Source organism: Numenius arquata, chromosome 9 (genome assembly GCF_964106895.1).
Source record: "Numenius arquata chromosome 9, bNumArq3.hap1.1, whole genome shotgun sequence".
NCBI classification, from domain to species: domain Eukaryota; kingdom Metazoa; phylum Chordata; class Aves; order Charadriiformes; family Scolopacidae; genus Numenius; species Numenius arquata.
The window spans coordinates 17,662,695-17,685,986 of record NC_133584.1 but is presented as its reverse complement, the minus strand read 5'-3'; the positions used below and the strand labels follow the sequence as shown (position 1 = coordinate 17,685,986).

At 41.8% G+C, this 23,292-nt stretch overlaps 2 protein-coding genes across 3 annotated transcripts in view; both read left to right on the top strand.

Moving 5' to 3' along the window:
* Positions 1 to 983: 983 nt before the first annotated feature.
* Positions 984 to 11,878, top strand: ZBTB38 (zinc finger and BTB domain containing 38). Its single transcript, XM_074153389.1, has 2 exons — positions 984 to 1,146; positions 7,569 to 11,878. Exon 2 carries the CDS (start codon positions 7,569 to 7,571, stop codon positions 11,145 to 11,147), a length of 3,579 nt encoding a protein of 1,192 aa, XP_074009490.1. The 5' UTR covers positions 984 to 1,146; the 3' UTR covers positions 11,148 to 11,878.
* Positions 11,879 to 16,480: 4,602 nt separating this feature from the next.
* The window catches only part of RASA2 (RAS p21 protein activator 2), a 49,420-nt gene continuing 42,608 nt past the window's right edge, over positions 16,481 to 23,292 (top strand). Inside the window, exons 1-3 of one of the 2 annotated variants that reach the window (XM_074153161.1) lie at positions 16,511 to 16,547; positions 21,830 to 21,847; positions 23,129 to 23,234. In XM_074153161.1, coding sequence (XP_074009262.1) covers positions 23,158 to 23,234 — 77 coding nt within the window. In that variant the 5' untranslated portion in view covers positions 16,511 to 16,547; positions 21,830 to 21,847; positions 23,129 to 23,157. Of the gene's footprint in view, positions 16,548 to 21,829; positions 21,848 to 23,128; positions 23,235 to 23,292 lie in introns of both variants that reach the window. The other variant, XM_074153160.1, reaches the window with a different exon arrangement.

The following is a 23,292-nucleotide window of genomic DNA, read 5'->3' as shown; positions in this document are numbered from 1 at the left end:
GCAAAGAAAGTAACTGTCCAGTAAAACCTCATACACAATAGCTTGTAAAAATAAACACAGATTAGCCTTGGGCAAAATTAGTATTTTCGAGCAAGCTTTAAGACAAAAGCAAATTGTCCATTTCTCTAACAATGTTTTCCACCTGTCTCAAAGCCCAGTTTTTCTCTAAGCTTCACGATTCCAAGTACTGGGAAAACGGGTTTTGCTGACGTTTTAACGTGAGAGGCAGAGAGAGAGAACATATAGGAAGACTGTGCCGAATATATTGGAGCATCTGGCTAAATGAAGTCAGGCTACTTCCTCCTGTATCTAGGTAAGCATTTGCTAGTGCTTATGAAGCACTAATAGTATTGTTGCACCTGAGTCCTGAGGCAGTAAATCACCTGAAGTAAACAAAATTAGAGAGTAAGACTACTGTTTAACATAAACAACCTCATGATGCTGTATGAGTTTCTGTATATGCTTAAAAAATAATGATCAGATGAGGAAAATAAGGTAAATGTGACTATATCTCAGTAACCAAATGTAATTTATTTCCGATATTATTTTTTGAGGGAGATATTTAATCTCTCCTTTTTAGCGGGAAGCTGCACAAGTTACGCACAGAGCTGTGCATCTCCATGACCGCTTTCTCTTTCTCCACACGAGAAAGGCCGTGAAGGAGCACAAGGCAATCGGAACGCATCGTTAGTTCTGAGGGGCGTTCTAAATGGCACGGACAAAACCGCAGTGATGACCCCGGGGCGAGGGGCTGGATACAGGGAACACGGCGTTTCCTCGCCTTGCCGAATTTACAGCCCTTGCACATAAACAACCTGGCCGATACGCGAAATATCCCAGCCGGCCGCGGTAATTAAGCACAGTGCATTTGCAGCGAGAGAAGCCCAGGAGAAACAGCGCGGCTCCCGGGCAGGGGAGCCGGCCCGCCGGGCCCACCCCCGCTCCACAGGCCGCGGCCGACCCCGCTTCCCGCGGACGATCGCAGCAAAATGGCGGCTGCGCCCGCCGGCCGCCGGCCGCGCGCTGCAGCGGGGCGGGCGGGCCGCGCGCCGCCGGGAAGATGGCACCTGTCCCCTCAGCCTGCGCAGCCGCCCGCTGAGCTGCCGCCGCCAGAGGAAACCCCCCGGGCGGGGGCTTGATCGCCAGGTAGCTCAAAAACAGTGAGTTATCCGACATTCGAGCGTTTCTGCGACTGCCAGGGCAAATCGCGCTGCAGGTTAATGCGCGTTGTCTCCTCGGCGGGAGGTTTAATGTCGTCCCGTGAGCGGGGAGCGCCTTCGAGCTGCCTCCTCGCCAAACGCCTCGTCTTTCAGAGGCCGCGTTTTGCGACGGGGAAATATACCGACGTTAACGTGCCGCATCAGGAGCTTGTGCTTTATGTAGTTCGTGCCAGGATTAGAGACAGTGGCGTTTGAACCCTGCGGTAGCGGCCCACGTTTAGAATGTGGCTGCGGAGGCCTCTGTTTCCCACCCCGCCGCTGAGGGGACGGGGCGCCCGGCGCGCCCCCAGCTCCACCGTGCGGGCGGAGGCTGCGAGGGAGCGGAGCGGGCCCGGCCCGGCCCGGGGGGCCGCACCGATAATTAACAGCTCGGGCAGAGGGGGGAAAACTTCGGACATCGGGAGGAACCGGACGTGCAGCGGGAGACGTGTTTTATTTATTTATTTATTTATTTATTTATTATTTTTAGAGCCAGATCAGTGACGGGGCGCCCTGTTACAGAGAAGGGCTCGCCTTGGCTTTCCAAGTGAGCGTAAGCCTTCTCTGAGGGCTGATATAATGGTTGAAAGGCTGTTTTCCATGTGATGAGAAACAATCGTAGAAAGCCTAAAGTAGGAAGTGAGAGAACGAGTTAGGGATGCTAATAATAGGAAAGAATTACAGCCCCGAAACAATGTTTAAGCTGGTGGCTTTGGCGATCTGCTAATACTAACATAATATTCTTCTGCTAAATTCCACCCCCACCCCCCCCCCCCCAGCTGTCTGCATTAAAATTTAGGAGGAAACAGTGCAAGGCTGAAAAAAAATTATTTAAAGTCTATAATGCTTATGAGGCTATAACAAATAGAAAAGGTAAGTATTCTATATTAATAGGGAAGGATGCGAGCAGTGAGAGTCTAAAAGAAAAAAAAATAACTGTACTTGTAGAAATAATGTGTAGCTATGTAGACTGGAGCACTAAGCTACATTCCACTGCAAGCTATTAAACATAATTAGACATCATTAAAACTTCTCTGCGTGCCTGAGGTTGTAAGAAGACTGAAGGGACCATGGTCGAAGCAGCCCTATTTTGCCGTAGTGCCCAGATGGGGCTGGTGAAGCAATTCCATAAAAAAAACCTGAGCCACCATCACAAAAGCGATGGCTGGACAGTGACTTTCCAGGTGGGCAAGGATCAGGATAGTAGAGCTGGGGGATATGTGGGGTGTGTGTACTTGTTCTCGTTTGTTGTTTGTTTTGTTTGTTCGTGATGCCTAGCCCTGTTTCTGCTCTAGAACAAAATAGTGCCCTTTGGGAGAGTTAGATACAGATGAATGTTGCTTCTCAGTTGGAGAAACAGGCCGGAAACAGAACAGAGATAGCCTTCAAAGTAGAGAGGAATGAAACTGAACATAAGAAAATTATGGAGTGAACATGTTTGCGTAGTGTCATGTTGGTAAGTACCAGAAAATATTAGCATCTTTAAAATCCCGGTAGAAATGCGCGGAATAAGAAAATGGAGGGAGAACTGTTATTACAGTTTATCAAGTATCTTGCTCTTTTTTATTTTGCCTGGCTACTAGCAACTGGCTATTATGTGTTGGGTATTTTTGTTGATGCCATTAGCTTGTCTTTCTAATTTAGGCAACCAAAGTGGAATAAAAGAATCTCTTCTCATATATAATAGGGTACACTTGCCTGGCAGTGCATTTGAAAAGTTTAGCAAAATTTAAAAACAATATTTCTAGATTGCAACAGTAAAAAAAAAATTGGTAGTGAAAAAAATTATATTTGTTATATTTGGTATTCATTGGCCAGTAAAACTTCTCTTTGTTTACTTCAAAGTAATATTAATATAAAAATTAACAGAAGCTTCTTCCCTCTGCAGTGTCCATGTAGAGCTGGATGCTCTGATATTTATAATTAGCAGTGAGGCATAAGTGGTTTGGATGCATCAATCTCTGATCTCTCCATTAACTTTTGATATTAGTTATTTTCACTCATGACTATTGTCTTGGAGAGTCAGTGTCCTGTTGATGTCAGAAAAAGGTAACATTATCATTTAATCAACCTACCGACCTTTACATTTAAGTTTCAGATGAATATTTAAACCTTAGTTCTCAAAGTGATTCAACAACTTTTAAGGACAGGTTAAGTCGGTTACTGTTCTTGCAGAAAATCTGCAAATAGTAAGGTAACTCCCAATCAACAATTTCAGAATTTATCAGAAGCGGAAGTTTTCTATAGGTGCACCAAAGATTATGAAGTTATACTACAAAGTTACTGTTCAGATTCTGAAGAAATTATTTATGTCTCAATTGATAGTAAAAAGTATCAAAGTAACACACATTTTTATGTCAAAAAAGGATGGCTTCGTAGGCTGAAGAGTTTTATTGACCTTTAATAGGTCAAATGGTATTTACATATGTTTTGGGCAACATTTATAAATAAGTCTAGAATTTCTTCCATAATCTATAATAAAAATCATGCAGAAGAATAGTAATGTTCCAAATGGACTTTCGAGTGTTGTAATAGAAAATATTTAACAACAACAATAATAATACATCTGAAAAGTGTGATTTCTGTCTATCTCGGTCTCAGTAGAACTCCTCTGGAAACTGAAGAGCAGGTTTTTCCTTTTGCAGTATGAACTGCAAATGGAATGTAAAGTATTCCTAAAACATTCCATTTATGCGTGTGCTAGGTAGAGCATTCTGATTTTATAGCATTTCAGACACATTTTTCACAAATGCGAGAAGCAAGACAGGTAAAATAAAAGGCAGTAGAGGATCATTAGAGACATGAATAAATGGGCTATTTGGGGAATGCATAGGTTGAGACAGAGGAGCAAAAAGGGTTGGCTCTGAAGATCAATTTGCTCTGGAATTTTTCTGTATAACTTTCCAATGAGATTTATAGCAGATGGTTTAGCCCACAGCAAAAAAAAATTAAATGTCTAAATAGCAAATAATAGTTTCTACTATCTTTACACAAAGAATCTGGTTTGGTGTGTTACTGAGCATACCAAAATATTCAGGACTACAAAATCTGGCACTCTATGTACATGCAAGTAGAAATTGAAAATAGTGGCTTTTCTCTTTAGGAGGATAATAAATTTTGAAATAACTAGTTGAATAATAAGACTTGGGTCTAAAACCACTAGGGTTTGTAGGCCTTGCTTATGAATGCCTCTTAGTATAGAAGTGGCAGTCTGATATTTTTAGCAAACAGTATGTCAGATGATGTGTCTTTGAACTAAAACCAGCTGTCTCCAATAAAGAAACAGAAGAAACACAGGCAAGTTCCTATGGGGCAGTACACTGGGAGGTAGAGTTGACATCATTTATTTCCTATACTCAGGAAATAACTCTATCAATGGCTCCTGTTGTGAAATGTTTTTGATGTCTGACAGTTGGTTTCTAATACCACATCACATGAGCAAGTCAGATGTAATCTCAGACATTGTCAATGAGAAAAAAGAATCAATTATGGGATAGTGGCTGCTTGCTTGAAGACAAGTGTTCTTGTCAGTATTCTTTCTGTAGAAGACTCGATGTGATAGAAACTATCTACAATTATATATGAATTTTCAGATATTGAACCAAAGCAGATAAACATACCGAACTACTGTGATTTTCAGGTTATTGTTCCAAATGAAGAAATATCTCTTATTTTAAGCCAAATAAGTGTAATAAAGAAACACATGATAAACTCTGATTTTAAAATTTAAAGGGATGAAACAGTGCATCTAGATTTACAGCTGCTGTGACTGACCAGATAATCAAAATAATATACATCTATATTTCTATCATGGTTATACCGGTAAATTTAATTTCTCGACATCCATGGCATATCTAAGCAGCAGAGGTATTTTTTGTGAATCACAATTATGATTTTTCTGAATTCTCTGCATTGAAAATTCTCAGCCATTAAACTGTGTTAGAAGGTACACCTGGGGGAGGTGCGCCCAGGTAGAGGCGAGAAAACTTCCCACCCTGGTACGGCCTTCCGATTATTATCCATTTTTTATTGTTTCAGGTAGGCAGCGTTGAAGTCACAAGAAATGCGAGGGCAATCAAAAGAGGCTGCAGGGCCTTAGGATGACTGGTTAAGGGATCAGGAGTACAAGTTGAGTTTTCCTGTATCCCTCCAGTTGCAGGGTATAATGAAAGAAGAAACAGGAAGATCAGTACCTGGCTCCGAGCCTGGTGTCACCGGCAGGACTTCAGGTTTTTTGATCATGGATCAGCTTCCACGGGACCAGGCCTGTGGTGACAGACGGGATACACCTGTCTCAAAGGGGGGAAAAGATTTTTGCATAGGAGTTGACAGGGCTTATTGAAAGAGCTTTAAACTAGATTTGAAGGGGGAAAGGGATGAAACCAAGCTCGCTAGAGACAAGCCTGGGGGTGGCACATCAATGTTTGTGGGACAGCACGCTAGCGAGGTCCCTTGGTCTGCCATCCCAGTGGAGGTAGGGGGATGGAGTGCAAAGACACAGGGAGTATTGATGGGCTAGAAATCATGGAAACGCCTGGGAAGGGTCAGGTACGAATTAGGGCTTCTCCCCTGTCCTGCTTTGAGCAACACAATGCTTAGGAAAACTGCACTTTTAGAAGACTCTAGTGCCTGAATTTGTGAAAATGTTTACTTTAGAGCCAGCTATGGTATGTGGGTTTCAAGGTCTCGGTGTTTTCGAGCCTTGCCAGGTGCAGGGATGAGGAGAGCAAGACCTGGGCACTTGACCCGAGCTGCCAACAGGATTATTTCATACCATGAACGTCACATTCAATATAATTAGAAAGTTTGCTGAGAAGTTCTCTCTCTTCCTTGATGGCTGCGGTCCTGAGAACTACTTGCCCTAGTGCTGGATCCTTGAGCCCTTCTTTTCCTCCCGAAGCCGTAGTGCTCAGTGTCCCACATTTGCTGTCCAGTGCTGGGAGTGCACAGCTTCCTGCCGGTAGAATTGGCTGTGTATATTTTATATTGGTCTCAGGATCAATATTTGTTCTTTAGTATTATTCATGTTAATTACCTAGTCTTATTCTATTAAATGTTTATAACTCAACTCTCAGGTTTCCTTGTTTTTTCCTGATTCCCCCTCCTGGGTGGGGAGGGGTCATCAGGTGAGAGAATAATTGTCAACATGACAATAAATTGTTGTGGGTTCCTCAAACCATAACAAGTAGTTAAAAACACTATTCAGAGATGGGGGAGAAAAAAAAAGGACAGACCTCATTATTTGGTACAGATCTAAATTTGAACAAAACAAAAAAAAAAATCTGGTTAAATCAGAGATTTTCTCTGTATACATACTGTCAAATTCATCCATTTTTTCAGTCTGTTTTTCATTCATATTTTGCATCTTTTATCTCAATTAAATAAACCAGTATATTCAGACAGTAACAGCCTGGTGAATCTAAACATTTTTTGTCAGCATTAAACCTCATTATTATAAATTGGCAGTTATTTAATGGTATTTACTATTGCAATTAAATCTTATTATTTGGTAGAAATTAAGAACACACTCTATCAAATTATAAAGTGTGAACACTATAAATCTAAACTATAACCGAAGAAAAAATGTTCTATTACTCTGTTTTACTCACTAAATTTATAAATGCAGTTACTTAAAAATTTTCAGTCATTTTAAATTGTGGAAACTATTTATCTAATAAAATGTAGTCACTATTTAAAAATAATATTCTGTTTACCTAAATAGTGTTCTATGTACTGTGCTATTGTTTACAAAGTTGTGCTGCTTTAAAGCTTTATCTTGTAACTGAAACTTTATTGCATGGAATCTCTGATCCCTGTTTTAAATATTAGCTTAATAAGGGGGTCAGATGCGGTTGTGTTGTAAAGTCATTGTCTGACAAACAGCCTCAGTAAACAACGTCCTCGGCATCCACAGAACCACCGCAATTCAGCCTTCCCCACAATGTGTAGCAAATACCTCAGCTGCCTGCCGGGGGAATTACCTCAAGGGTTCCGCGAGTCATTCGGTGTGAGCCTGAGCAGATGCACTCACTGGCACAGCAGAAAGCTGGCGGCTGTGGTCCCCAGTGAAAGGCAGGGGGTGAGTGACAGACCACAGAGATCTTCTGCCTCCCGCTGAGGAGCTACTGGTGTTCCCACATCTTTGATCTGTACACAGATTGCCTTCAGTAGTGTTGGCACCAGTGAACCTAAGACGACTTCAACCCGAAATGCAGTGACAAAATCTTACTCATTCTTAAAATTTAAAAGTTAATAGAATAATAGAATAAATATATATAAAATAACTATAGAACTAGAAACTTGATCTGTAACTAAAATGGATGAAAAATGCCTTCTAAATATATTTACATTCTTTTTTTTTTCTTGTAGATGACAGTCATGTCCCTTTCAAAGGATTTCAAGGACGACTTCCACAGCGACACTGTACTTTCCATTTTAAATGAACAGCGCATTCGGGGTATTCTTTGTGATGTCACCATAATTGTGGAAGATACTAAATTTAAAGCCCATAGTAATGTGCTCGCAGCTTCAAGCCTTTACTTTAAAAACATTTTTTGGAGTCGTACTATATGTATTTCAGGTCACGTACTGGAGTTAGATGATCTCAAAGCTGAAGTATTTACAGAAATACTGAATTACATCTACAGTTCCACAGTAGTTGTTAAGAGGCAGGAGACTGTAACGGACCTTGCAGCTGCAGGGAAAAAATTGGGAATATCGTTTCTAGAAGATCTTACGGATGTTAATTTTTCAAATTCCCCCTGCCCTTATGCATACTGTATTAGTGAAAAAGGGCCTGTCAAAGAGGAAAAACATGAAAAGAGACACGAAGATTCCGCTGTGACAAATGGACCACGAATTACTAATGCATTCTCAATTTTTGAAACAGAAAACAGTTTGTTTTCTCCACTTGATTTGAGGGCAAGCTTTAAAAAGGTGTCTGAGACAATACCAGCTCCCAGCATCAGCCTCGACAGAAGCGACGTTTGCAAAGATGCCGAGCCAGCCAGTACACTGGCCGAACACTCCTATGCAGTTTCTTCTGGGGGAGATAATTTTCAAGGAACGCCTTTTGCTGAACAGGACAGCAGCCCTTCATACAAGATGGGTGAAGACCACTATGAGAATCTCCAAGCCACACCACTCATTAAGGCGGGAAAACAAGCAGGGAGTACTCCTAAGGCAGCCTTTAAGCCCCAGGGTACTGCTTCGGCTATAGCGAAAGTACCAGCCTCTACAGTAACCACTACAGAAGCCCAACATGAAGCAGTTACTGATCAGACAATTACTTCCTTCCCAAAACCTCAAAATACAGCAGGAGATTTCCCTTTATCCAGAGAAGAGGAAAACAGTTCTGCTAATGTCTCTGCATCTGTGGCAACTGTTGTTCCACCTGTTTACAATTGTAACTGTTGTGCAAAATCATTCAATGACAGGGCGTTACTCAGTACCCATCTTCAGCTCCATTCAGAGCATCAGGAAACTTTCATATGCAAATACTGCAGCAAACAATTTGCAAATCTAAATATACTGGAAAGTCATGAACAAGTCTGCATGAGATCAAGTACCTTATCGGTTCACAATGGAAATGAACAAAATTTTGCAGATAACTACACTGCTACGGACGGAAGGAATGGAAGTTCATATGCAAACACAGAGCCTCTATTGTCTGAAAACAGCATTGCTGATTATTCTAATGCAAACTGCACTTTACCAGAAACGGATCATTTGGTTAAAGTCGTTGATGGGCAGATATTATATACTTGCATCGTTTGCAAGCGTAGTTACGTGACATTGTCTAGTCTTCGAAGACATGCAAATGTGCATTCATGGAGAAGAACATATCCTTGCCACTACTGCAATAAAGTATTTGCATTAGCCGAGTATCGCACCAGACATGAGATCTGGCACACTGGAGAAAGACGGTATCAGTGCATTTTCTGTCTGGAGACTTTTATGACTTACTATATACTGAAAAATCATCAGAAGTCTTTCCATGCAATTGACCATCGTCTCTCAGTAAACAAAAAGACAGCCAACGGAGGCTTAAAACCAAGTATGTACCCATACAAACTTTATCGACTTTTACCTATGAAATGCAGGCGACTACCTTATAAGTCCTACCGAAATTCTTCGTATGAAAATGTCCAAACAAGTAGCCAGGTTAACGAAACTGCTTCTACTAAATGTTTCATTCCGAGTTCTCTTAGCTCTGAGCTACCACCACTGAATTTTCAAAGTAATATAATCGCAAACAACAGAACTCTCGCCTTGGATACATCTTCATGTAATGATACAGCATCTTCCACGAAAACTCAGAATTCTTCCTCTTGGGGAGTAGGTATATTAAATTCTGACCTGCAAAGGGACTTTTTCACAGCTGAAAAAAGAGTTTCCACTGCTGCAAATGACTCTGGTTCTCAGGAGTGTGATTCCTCAGTTGTGTCTTTAACCAAGGTGAATGAGAATTCAACCTCAGTCATCAGTTACAGCAGTTCTGCACCCTCTGTTATAATGCACAGTAGCAGAGTTTCGTCAGTAATAATGCACAGTAAAACAGTCACTTCTGTAGAAAACAATAAGACAGAATCTTCAAATAATCTACCTAGTCAGTCTGTAAGCGATGATTGTAAATATGGGTCAGATAATTATGGGAAGTGCATTACAAAATCAAAACCTATTAAGGAGAAAAAGAAAACACTGCTGTACAACAGAGCAGAAGCAACTGAGGACACGCAGCACATCACAGGATCTGGAGGTTCATCTAGCAAAACAACAAGTACTGTACAAGAATCGAGTAAAACTGAAACGTACATTGCAAAGCCTGCCTTACCTGGAACATCTACTGACAGCAATGTTGCGCCTCTCTGTCAAATAACAGTAAAAATTGGCAATGAGGCTATTGTAAAAAGACATATATTAGGATCTAAGCTGTTCTGCAAAAGGGGCCGAAAATCTAAACACGAGTCCAAACAGGACAATCTAATCGAGGAATCAGAAATGGAGATAAAAGAAAGAAGCCCATCTAGGCTATATAGCTCAGAAAGCCTGGAGCTGACAGAAATGTGTGATGACGTGAGTGACCAGGACTCCAGTGATAAACCCTGGAGACCCTATTATAATTACAAACCTAAAAAGAAATCCAAACAGCTAAGAAAAATGAAAAAGACCAAATGGAGGAAAAAGCACAGAAGCAAGAACGCCATTACAGAGAGCCACAACACGTGCAGTCGAGAGTATGCGCTCAGGAATGCTCCTGAGGAAAAGGCGATCAATCAAGAAGAGAACACAGAAATGCCTAATCTTCATTGTGAACTCTGTGAAAGGGATCAATCTTCCACTGCAGACATTCAAGAACACGTACACTGGCATGTAGCTACTTCAAAGCCTTACATTTGTGAATTATGCCAAAAACAATTTCAAAGTCCATCCACTTTAAAAATGCATATGAGGTGTCACACTGGGGAGAAGCCCTACACTTGCAAAACCTGTGGTAAGTGTTTCTCGGTTCCTGGAAATCTACAGAAACATGAACGTATTCACCTGGGTGTCAAAGACTTTGTCTGCCAATACTGTAATAAGGCATTCACTTTAAATGAAACACTCAAAATTCATGAAAGAATTCATACTGGAGAAAAACGTTACCACTGTCAGTTCTGCTTTCAGAGCTTCTTGTATCTTTCTACCAAAAGGAACCATGAGCAAAGACACGTACGTGAGCATAATGGAAAAGGATACGCTTGCTTGCAGTGCCCCAAAATTTGCAAGACGGCAGCTGCTCTGGGAATGCACCAGAAGAAACATCTGTTCAAAAGTCCAGGTCCACAAGATAGAAAAGAGCAGTTTTGCAATGAAAGCACTAAACTTTTAGAAAATCCACATTTCCTTGGCTCAGAAGGAAGTGAAGTAAAAAATACACAAAATGTAACTCCAGAAGTTATACTCTGAGTAACAGTTGTGCAAAAGGGAAGAAAAATCCCAGACTATATATTGGAGAAAATACAGATGCATTGAATGGGGAAACGTCTCCACTCAAATTGGTACCGTTTACTAAGATCAAATTTATTCATCTAAACATGTGTCAATATATGCAAAAGAAGGAAGAATAACAGAAAAGAAAAACTAGTGTTTGCAATAATACAAGCTTAATGTGAAAGACACAAATTACTTTTGCCACAATAGACTTCTAACGTATAGAGAGAGAAAGAAAAAAGAAAAAAACAATATGACCAACCAAACCCCTTCTACTCAGCATTACAGGAAACTAGTCACTGAACTATTGTACAGCACTGTTTTTGAGTCAGAATCATTGTAGGCAGAATAAATATGTAGGTTCACAGTGTACTCTGTAGAAGGAATTTTTGCTGCAGAAACCATATATTGCATTTTTTAACAAAAGGTAATCTGTTTATAAATAAAATAATTGTAATTTAGTGTATTCTAAAGTGAAAGTGGGAAATGTTTCATGAACCTGGGTATGCTGAAGTACAGTTGAGTTCTGGCGTGCTTTTCTGTAACTCAACATTTACAAAACATATTCAGGAGTTTAAACCTCTTTTCCTTTCCATATTCAGTTTTGTAGTTAACCATAATGACCGTTAAGTCTGAGTGCTTGTGTGGAAAGTATTCCAGATTTATGATATCTCTGAGACATTTAATAAAGATTCAGTGGAACTCACAATAGCCAGTCTTCCAAACTGCATAAATTCCACTGTTAATGGCTGGTAGAGCTATTCAGGTGCATTTGTCTAAAGAAAATTGTTCTCATGAAATGGCCCAGCTTAAAGAAATCCTGTATGTAAACGTCCACCTCCTGGTGTGTCTGCAACTTCTGTCTTTTAGAAATACCATTTTTCTCAGCAGAAGAAGAGGAGATTTAGACAGAGTCTTCTTCCTCATCCTGGAATAATGCCTGGACAACAAACAACAGAGCAACTACCCATAAATACTTTGATTTTGGGAGGAGTAGGTAAATACTCAGATTCTTGCTTCCATATATATATCCCTGAGGCAATCCCTATGTATAAACAGGGATAGCGCCAGTTCGTGGGGTTCCCTCTCATCCCCATGCCTTAAATACAGCATCTGACCTTCGTATGTCCCTCCTGAGTGATCCCCCCAACCGTGCCAGCATCTCGCCCCAGGCGAGCTTTGTTGCAGCGTCACTTGGCCCAGCACAGCTGGCCCGTAGCAGAGAGGTGCCTGGAATGGGCTGCTGGAGGAAGAAGTGTCGGCCTTTCTGCCTCCCTCGTCCTGCCGCACCAGAGGGTTGTGGTGAGACTTACAGCTTCACAGTTTGCTCAGAATCGGGAGAATAGGCTTCTGAAAGACATCACCAAAATATTACAATTAATATTATTTTTTGAAAATTTGATTAATTTTAACTGAGATGATGAGATTTAAAAAAAGTCAGGGTGTATGTGTACAAGTTGCGGTTCATACGATAGGGCTCTGTTGTACTGTATCTGCATTTCCAATTTGTCGTGTAGGTTCATCTCTATGAAGCGGTAAACAATTAAGTCAGGATGAAGGTTAGTGATCCTCAGCTTCATTGTATGTGCAAATGTGGTACACTGTTTACTTACTTCGTCTTCTCGAATATTTTAAAAGAAACTATAGCTTGGGTACAATAAAACTACAATTGAATTGATAATACAGTATTGATTGAAGTAATGATGTAGTCCACTTATTTATTCTATCATTGGTGAATGCTATGAACCCCTTGAGAAATTTTGGTGTCATGGCAGCTTTGGTTCCATTTAAATAAGGATAATAGAAGAATAAACACAGGAAAGTACGATGATGTTTCAAAGAAAGTACACAAAGATAACTTCTAAGTGGACTTGTATGATGATAATTATAGACCAAAGCAAATAAGGTAGAATATTTATAAATATAAAGATAATTTTACAAATATTTTATATAACTGTATAGTTCATAAGAAAAATATTGATAGCTTGTGTTAGGTTTGGGGGGGGTTTGTATATTTTGATAAAAACACAATGACTTTGTAACTCTGTATATTCTCTACAGTTTATAGCAAAGCAGTTTTAAGATGGCAATGTCATGTTTATAGTTCAATTGTGGCACTTTTACTACAAGTTACATGTTGCAGTAATGAGTCAAGTACTAATGACCAAATTAGAATTAAAGTAAGTGTAAGAGAAGGTAAATACTATACGTTGTCAAAGACTGTAATTTGCTACATAATCGCATCTGTATTTTTGTTTAGAAGAAAATATTAAATGCAGATGTTAAGGATTGATAAAGAGTCTAATTTTATTTTTAGAAAGAGTGATTATAACTCTGTTTTTGCTTAATTAAAATAACATCTTCCTATTTTTCTGTAAGTCTCTCCATTTTTTAAGTTACATTAATACTTACATAATCTGTAAGATGCAGAGATATGTATCTTCTAATAGTTATTTTGTTAGAATATTAAGCAACACAGTTACCAAACATTCCATTCGTTAAGGTCAGAACAGTGAATGGAGAACGCGCCAGAGCTCAAGGGAGGTGGTGGTATCTCCTGGCGTCGTACCATGATGGGTGAACACAGCGCTGAGGTGAACAGAACCTACCTGCTCAGTACCTTAAAGGACTTGGAAGGCAGGTGAACTGTGGTCAGTACTTTGCAACATCTTAAATGTGTTTTCATGAGGACCTGAAACTTTAGAAATTCTTTTCAGTTCTGGTAGTAACTTTGCAGTATAAATTGTGTATTTTACACACTGTACTTGCGATCTTTTTGGGACTGCTCCAAGAAACATAGGTCAGAATGCAAATATCTAATTGCATAAGGAAATATGAAGATGCATGCAAAACAGAAGATTCCGCATATTCAGAGTACTTCCCCCTTCAGCTAGGTGTCACTAGTCTGTAACTTCAACTAAAAATTAAATTCAAGCTAAATTATGCAGGTCATTGTGGGACGGTCACCAGGAGAGATGTATAACTAAACTAAAAAATTTAGATGTTTGCTACATGTAACAAATATATTTTTCTCAATTTCAAATGCCTATTAAAAAGACAAGTAGATCATCCCAACGTTTGTGCATCTAAATAAAATGTGAGTCAGTCCTCAGTTATGATACACCCCAAATTAGAACAAAAATACTGAATGGTATTGTTGTGGAATGAGATAACGTTACACAGGTAAACTACAGGCAGAAGCATATGAGGTAAACCAGTAAGTGTCATCATCACTTTTATTTGTTCTAAACTTCCTTAGTATAGCAGTTATCACTGATAATTCAACACCTAAGGGTTATATTACAAGAGCAAAGATTCCCCTACTTTGTCCTTATGTTAAATAAATAAATCTTTTCCCCGAGTTTGCAAGTTAGCATACTGGTGTTTGTCTTACCTGTGTCCTCAGCGGAACAGACCCACCTGTCATAGAGATGCTCCTAAAATGTAACTTAAAATGAGGCTGAAAATGAACATTATGCAACTGAAACAATACTCTGGACATGGTATGTTAGATTAAAACAAGGCACTTATAAAATAGAGTGTCAGGAATTAGACAATGGCAAAAGTAAAAGTTGCATTGGTAATGTCGATAGGAGGTCTGTGCTTTGAAGGAAGCTGATGCCAAGTTAAACAGTAAACTCCAACCGTAATCATAGCTTTTGAGAGAGCATGGGAGAGCTAGAGTCACACCATCTAGCTTTTAAAATGTTGTGACCCCCATTTTAAGCAAACATCTCCGTTCTCGGGGAGCTGCCCCGCAGCCTTTCTGAGAGGAGAGCTCTGACTCTGCCCAGGTTAGCCTCAGTTCACCAGTCGGACTGGGCAGTCAACCTAGATAGCCAGATGTAGATCATCAAATCCTCAATTTGAACTGTAGAGTCTCTCATATCTAACAGGTTAAAATTCAGCTTATACAAACTCGTGTCTTTGTGCAGATTTGGGTTTTGCATGCATACAAATACACCCCTTAATGCTGTGAAGCAGCAGCTTATTCCCCAGCAACCCCCTGCCACCTTTAAACACGTACCTGTCCTCCCCCGACCACGGTGTGGAGCGTTGGGATGAGGAAGGAACCTCAGTGTGACCTCAGGGGCAGCAGGGGAGAAGTTGGGTGCAGGAAAAGCCATCATGGAATGAGGCGTGGCAGTGCCTGACTGTCATTATATGGCTCGATGCCATACAATAATAATGGCAAGATTTGTGCAGGAGAAATAAAAAATGGCCAGTGCACCATGGCAGAGGGCTTCAGTTAGAGACAAATGACAGATGTTGGCCTGAAACTCTCCAAACTTCCCCTTGCTGTAGCAGAAGGACAGACTGAAGAGGGCTTTCTAGGAGTCGAGTGAAGAATCCTAGTCCTCTGCTGCTTTCTCAACCAGCTTTAGCCCACTCAAACTGCCTCTGTTCGAGGACGTGTCAGTCGCTAACGGCTTTCACCAGGCCCTGCGCCTGCAGGGCTGGAGGCTGGGGTACCCTCGGCGTGCGCCCCAGTGTCACCAAACTGGACACGACGGCTGGCTGGGTTACACAGACCTCAGAAAGACACACACCCCCCCGCCCACCCACGAGGGACTGGGGCAAACTCAGCGAGATCCCAGGGAGTTTCATATCACGGGCTGTATCTCCAAGAAACGTCAGTATAAACCGCGACGCAAAGGCTCTGTAGCTCGGTGAAGGCGGGCTCCTGCTGCTGCCGCCCCGCGTTACCGGTGGGCTGCCAGCCCCTCCGGGTGCCACAGGGCCCCAGGCAGCACGGAGGGGAGGCTGAACCCTTTCCGACCTGTTTTATGCCATTTCTCATGTGGCCGAACAGGCGAATGTAAACACGTGAGAGCGGAACCCACGGCGCGCGTTTCAGAGGGACGGGCGCTCAGCACACCGGCAATCACCGCAACCGGCTCGGGCGCTCCTTGCAGCCGTTAAACGCGACCAACACCAACGCGGTAAATAACGTGCCGCGCAGCCACAGCCCCTCCGCCCCCCTCGCAAAGGGGCAGGGCGGCCAGGGCCGGCCGCCGAGGCGGCCGAGACCACCGGACGCCTAGTGAAGTGCAGGCGAACCAGCCGGACCCCTTAGGCCGGGCCCGCGCGCCCGCCTGCCGCGCCGGGGCCTGCCGGGAGACGGCCGCCATCGCGCATGCGCCCGGCCGCCCCCCGCCCCGCTCCGGTCTCTGGTGCCCCCCGAGGGCGGCGGCCGGCGGGGGCGGAGCGGCGGCGGCGGCTGGCGGGCGTGTGGCGGGGCCGGGCCGGGCCGCTCCCTCCCTTCCCCCCGCGGCGCGCCGCACTGCGCAGGCGGCGGCGCTGGCGCGATGGCGGCCGGGGACGGCGGCGACGAGGTGCGGGTGCTGCAGAACCTCCGGGGGAAGATCTGTAAGTGTGGCGCTGCGGACGCGCCGGGGCGGGCTGCGGTGAGGCCGGGGCGGGCGCCCGAGGGCCGCCGCGCTGAGGTGCCCGCTCCTGCCCGGGCTCCACGGCGCGGGCCGCCGCCGCTCCCGTTCCTTCACCGCGGCGGGGCGGCGGCCGTTGAGGCCGCGGGGGGCGCTGAGGGGGCAGCGGCCCCTCACGGCGGTGCCCCCCGAGCCGGGCGGCGAGGGGAGCCCCGGGGCGGCGGCCCGGGAGGGGCGGGCGGGGGCGGGCCGGGGTCTGCGCGGCCGCGGGGCCGGGAGGGAGGGATGCGGCGGGGCCGTTGGAGCCCCGGGGCGGTTGGGAAGCATCCGTTGGTCCGAGGTTTTCCTTGAGTCAGCGGGCGAGGAGAAATGCCCCCTCCCGCCCCTACCTCGGGCATCGGAGTCTGTTTGTCAAGCAGAAATTGCGAAATTATTGATGTGCAGGAAGTTGGTGGTAGAGGGCCCTTCTGGAAACGGTCATTAATGCGCCTCTTTCTTTGTGTAGCGTGTGTGCGGGTGAGAGGCAGGCCGGTGGCTTTATTTTGGTGGTTAGGAAGTGCTGACTAAAAATACCTATGCGTACAAGTAACGTGGGAAACCAGGGGATGAGCTGGGGAGGAGGGGCCGGGGAGGAAAAGAGATAGTGCGGGTCGGGTCGGGAGGACTTCAAAGCCAGGAGCAGAAACAGGATGTGCGGCGGCTTCCTGGAGGGGTATCAAAATACATTCATACAACTCGGATGCAACCCCTTTATTTCCTTTCTCACGCAGTCGATCGACTTTTCGTTGAGAATGAAGCAAAACAAGTTGAATCGGGCATGGGGCTGGGACTGAGAACCAGTTGTGAAAACCTGCTGAAGGATTGGGTTTGGTGGAGGAATGGGAGTCGTGTTTACTTAGGTATCGTCATGCAGTATAGGCTTGAATATGTCTTCAGCAAATAGAAGAGTAGGTCATGAAAACAGGAGAGGGCAGGAAGTATTGCGGGAGGTACTCTGACTCCAGCGTTAGCCATAGAGAGTGATCGCCTGTTGAGTCGACAGCACTGAACACACGCTTGTTAGCAGTTGTCACAGAAATAGTACATGCCATCTTGCCTGTAAAAAAAGGAATACTGTTAGCTTTGGGGCTAAAGCATTAATTACTGAAGCTGACTTATTTATTGACACGTTCTGCTTCCTAACTTTTATCATAAGGTTTTTGTCAACACTGGGCCACGCAACATCCAAAGAGTTTTACATTTTGTGATTCTTTTTATCAGGTTCAATAAAAGTTTTCCACTAAGTACTAAGAGACAAAATCCAAAATATCTTGAGACTTATGTTGAAACTAGTTCTGTTGTCCCATTGCTGTGTTCTGGATTGAGCCTGTAGTTTCACTGTAACTTTGAATGTTCTATTACCTGGCAAAAGTAATGGTAAACCGAGAACTGCGACCTGCTTCCTGGGGAATATGTAAAGAGTCGGTTGCCAAAGATGGACCCGTAAGAACTGTAGGAGCCTGTTTGGAAACGAGTAGAAGTAATAGCTGGAATAAAAGATGCATCTTGGAAACACTGCTAAAATCGCTTTGTAAACCTACTTGTTTCTTCTAACAAAACAGATACACTGTTTAAAAAAAAAGATGTGAGTTAAATATGCTGTGGAAGCTTGCTAGTCTGTGGGTCCCTATATGCTCTTCTGGCTTCTTTGCACAGCACATACTGTTTTGTTTTCAGTTCTTGTTAGTATTTTACCAATGTGTTTTCTAGGGAAAAACCCTCTGAATGAACAATAATAAACAAATGCAATAATGTAATCCCCCTTGATCTGGAGGGATTAGCAGTAGCAGACCTCGCTTTGGAAAGTTGTTCATAGTCTGTAAGAATTCCTTGTAATGTGTTTCTTAAAAGTGGAACACATTTCAGTGCTTAAGCTTTGTTGGCATTTAAACTACTGCAAGACTCGAGACTGACTCATTTTGTGTTGCATGAGAGAGCGTGGTAGTTTTAATGAGGTAATGTCAGTTCTGTGTAATTCTGCATGTGTAGAAAACACCATCTGTAGTGAGTTCTTACTTATGCTGCTGTTTTACAATACACAAATAGATGGTAGAATCTAAAGTTAGTGATGTTACACAAATCATCACAATAGGTTTAGAATTGAAGTGTATACTTAAAGGTGACTTAAGTGGCTATTACATACCTAGTGAAAAAACAGAGTAGGGACACATCTGCAGTCCCTGGTACTCCAGCTGTTTTGTGGGAAACCAGTGTTTGCAGCCAGTCTTCTGCCTCCCATTTTCAAGTGAGAGGCAAGATGGACTGGTCTTAGCAGCTTAAGACCCCATAATATATTTTTGAAAATGTGGTATTATGCCTTAGCAGGTTTCCACCAGAAATCCACTGAAGATGTCTTTTTTTGACAACAACTGGTGGCTCTGTTTTCTATGTTATAGTAATGACAGAAGCACTTTACGAAGGTACATGGGTATTGTGTAGTTTTAGGTTTATCTCATAATGTAGTATTTTAAGCTGTATAACTACTGTTTTCATTTTATGACATATAGTAGTACATTTTTAGGTGGTAAGTGATTTTAGTTGCTTTGATTTTTGGTGTGTTTACTGAAACCTGTCTTAGTGGAATGCTTGGGAAATGTCTCTGTTGTCTCAGTGCTCATTTGAGAAAACTTAGGACGCAGTCTTTTTCAGACTTCTTGTGCTGAGTTGTTACCACTGCGTGGTTATCTCGGGTTATGCTGCGCTCCTGGAGTGGATTTAATTGTTGCTATATAATATGTTTAGTCCTGTGAAGCGAAGACTTTAGAGTTTGTGTGCATAAATGTCTTCTAAATTGCTTTGTTCCGGGTCCCTGTTGGAGGATGTACACTAATTGCGCACTTTCGCTCACAGAGGATATTGTGAATAGCATTTATCTATCCCACCTCCTGCTTTTGCTTTGTTTCTGGTGCACTGTTAACAGTGACCAAGCTCTGACTTGATGTTTTCATGTAGTGTCTGTGTTTAACAAATGATGTGCGGGCAAGGGAGTTTGACAGAAGTGTTGAATTTGGTAGGTTGCTCCATTGCTCTTATTACTAACTCTGTTATTACTAACTCATAACATTAAAGTAACGTGTGTGGAGAGTTTGAATTGATTAAATGTTGTACCTCTGAATTCCTATTGCTCTGCCACTTGAGTTTTTATTAGCATTGCAGCTTTTCCTTTTCGTTTAGGTTTGATCTAAGCTTACTTTGAAGTGAGGTTTTACTAGGTATTTATATAGAGTACCTAAATGATATTTTCTAAATGTTTTAAAATCCAAACCAATATGCATAATTGGCTAAAGTGTGGGTTGTTTTTTTAAAAAATTACTGTTGTTATTTTTTGCTGGTTTCCCAAAGTAGCTGAGTGGCAATAGAGAAATTTAGTTTACAAGTCAGGTAACTAGTTACAATTGTGAACTTCTGTCTTTTCAAAATAAAAAGGTTGATGTTTATTATTTTAGTGATGCATTTCATGATTTCCCTATTGAATTCGGCTACTAAATGTGTCATGTGAAAATAATTTCTGGTTTAAGTTAGTCCAGTGACCAAAACTGGTGAATTGATAGGGTCAGTACAAAATAAGTAAGTTATTGCTGCTGTTTCATCACTTGCACGTTTCACCAGTTGAACTGCAAGTTTAGGTATCGCAGTATGTAGTTTTAAATGACAGCATCTATGAAAAGGCTTGAATTGTAGTTGCACAGTTAGGTCTAAAACTGGTTTTGTGGAGGAGAGAGAAATTAAACAACTTCATTTGGTGTTTCTGACTAACCATTCATACTACCTACACTTTCCAAACAAACCCTTGGCAAACACTGGTGTACGTTTCCTCACTGTACTTCTCTCACTTCTTACCTTTTTTCCTTTGCATCCTTTGAACACTGAAACACGCCGTCTTCAGAATGCAGAATTGCATACTTGATAAATGCACTGAAAATCTATACACTAAAGCAGTTATCTGATCTTGTTCATACTTGATTTTTATGCAACCATTATAGCCTTAGATTTTTGAGGAAAAATTAAGACTTAGTATAATCAATCATGGATTTGCACTTTTTTTGGGTTTCGGGTGGTTTTTTTTAAGAAAATAAGCTTCTTGAAAGAGTTGAACTACTGTAAGGCTGAAAAGTCTCCCACAAATATTCAGAGACATTGGGAAAGATGTGCAATCTCATGCCTTCACCTGACAAGTGCCGTGAGGTTATGTTTAACTCACAACTGAGAGTCATCCTCCCTGCCTCCCCAACACCTCAATAAATTTGGCAGTGCCTTAAAGCTGAACACTTGGGCTACAAAGTAAAGGTTTTTATCTCATTAGAAAATCAAACCTTCTATTTCTTCTGTTCCCTTGGGTAGAAGGTTTCTTTTAATTCTGAAAGACTGCAGTATAGGAGACATACAAATTGTGAATTATATAGAAATATTTAATTTTTAGTCTTTTAAGAAAACATGAAACTATAATAATTGTAATTTCCTTTCCAAGTCCACTATAGAGTGCATTTAAAGTTCCAATTAAGTAATGTTATATCTTAAATATTTTATGTAAGAACAGGATGGTGAAGATACAGAGTATTAACTACAAAATAAAGATTCTTATTAGGAACAACTGATACATGCAGTTCATGCTTATTAATTACAAACTACAGTATCAGAATCTCTCTGGGGATTACTAGCCTCTTTCATGAATTTATTTTTGGGTTTTCTTTCATACGTTTTATTAAAATAGATTTTTTTTTTTTAAGGCAATGTTCAATTGTTGCTGCTTTTCTCAGTTTTTCTGCAATATCTCACTTGAGTAATTTTGAGTTTAGTTTCTTTTTGGAGTCTGATAGTGTTAAAAAGCAGTTCTGTTCATGTCTCTCAATCTGTCAAGGTTAAGTGTGGTGTTTAAAAGTAGTATGTATACTTCCCTCTCTCTCACACCCAAGTTGATGAAAAGCTCATTGATGCTTCTGAGAGCACAAGTTTTAACTGTGGAAGTTGCTTAAGTGTCTTTTCATGCTTTCCATCAGTGTACACATCCCTGACGTGGAAAACATCATGCATGAAGTTCAGTCTCTGTTCCTGTTAAACTGTCACATTCTCTCCTTGGATATAGTTGTGGTAGCCTTTCCAATGCCAGGCATTACTGACTTGCCTTTCAAGACTGTAATAATCTATTTAACACATAAGAAAAGAAAAGCGGGGGGGAGAGGAGGGGAAGAGAGAGACAAAGAAAATTCTGATTTTTACATTTTAAAAACATAGCAAAGCTTACTCTGCCATGTTTCATATCTGCAGTTTTTAAAATGTATATGTATGACACTTCTAATCTACTTTCAAGCTGTGATCTTTGAAAGCGGAGGTGTTAGGTTATTCAGATATAAGTAATTAAAACTCAGTACTTCAATGTAGTTTTCATCCTATTACTTTTTAATACCTTATATAAGGTTTAGATAAAGTAATTTTTATTGGGAGAGATATTTCCAGTAGCAGATAAGGATGGACACTACTGTAAAAGGTTCATGCATAATACAATTCTGGTTGCCTGTGTTTAAGATAACAAAGTGGAAGAGAGACAGAGTGGCTGCTCGCCAATTAGGAGCCTCTCATGGAGAGTACCAGAAAAGTTGGTTTTGTTTCTTTTAGCAGAACAAAAGGTGAAAAGGATCTGTTTGCTGTCTTCAGAGACATTCAGAGGGGAAGGAAACATCCGGGGGGAAATAACTGTTTAAGCTAAAGGACAGTGTTGTCGTAAATAAATATATCTGCCTGCAGCACTCGGATTTTGGAAGAGCTTTCCCGTTTGAGCATTGGGAACTGGTTCGAGCTGTAACTACTTAGAAGTAACCATTTCTGAAAAGGGCTACCAGAGGTACAGCAGTGGCCTAGACTTCAATACCCAGCAAACATTTGTATTCTTGTGTTGACTATCATCCTGTCTCGTTAGAAACTTCCTTTCTACATGTTCTTACCCAAGTTGCATTTAGTCCGCAGGTGATTTTTGCCCCTTCTACTAGACCAGTTAGGGAAAAATAAACAGTACTCATAGCTGAGCCTTTGAAAATTTATCAGTAACCTGAAAATTAACTGTTCATTGTGGAAAAAGAAATAAAGATTTGATGAGTAAGTCCGTATTAATCAGCTTCCTCTAGCCAAAATACTTGCGAAGAAAATAGCAAGTGAACAATAACTTGGCCAGATCATGTCTTGGTCTTATGACCTAATGCCGTCTCACCTCAGGCTGAGAGCTTCTTGGATTTAGCAAGTTATGCGGGGTCAAGCCCGAGATGAGACCTCTGAAGGGAAAGTGCAGGTGTTGGAGGAAGCGGTGTTCATGAGTCAGTGTGCTCTCCTCTTCCTGTCGGCTCTCGTTCCGTGTGAAGCTGGATACAGCAGTTTCTGTACACTGTTGGACCTTATGAATGGAAAGCGAATATGGAAATGCATGCTAACTGAATGGAAAAGTAAATTTTGGACACACATTCAAAATGTAGAGTTCTTGTGCCTAAGATTTTTTGGCCGTTTGCCCCTTGATATTTACAGTTATCTTTTTTTTATTTACAGATGACGCCAAACACTTAGTACCCAACAAAATGAGAGACTTTTTCTGTACCATAAACTTGGACCAAGAAGAAGTTTTTCGTACACAGGTAGTTGAAAAATCTTTAAGGTAAGCTTAATTTTTAAATGGAGATGATAAGCAAGACTGCCTCGGTTGAGAATAAAAA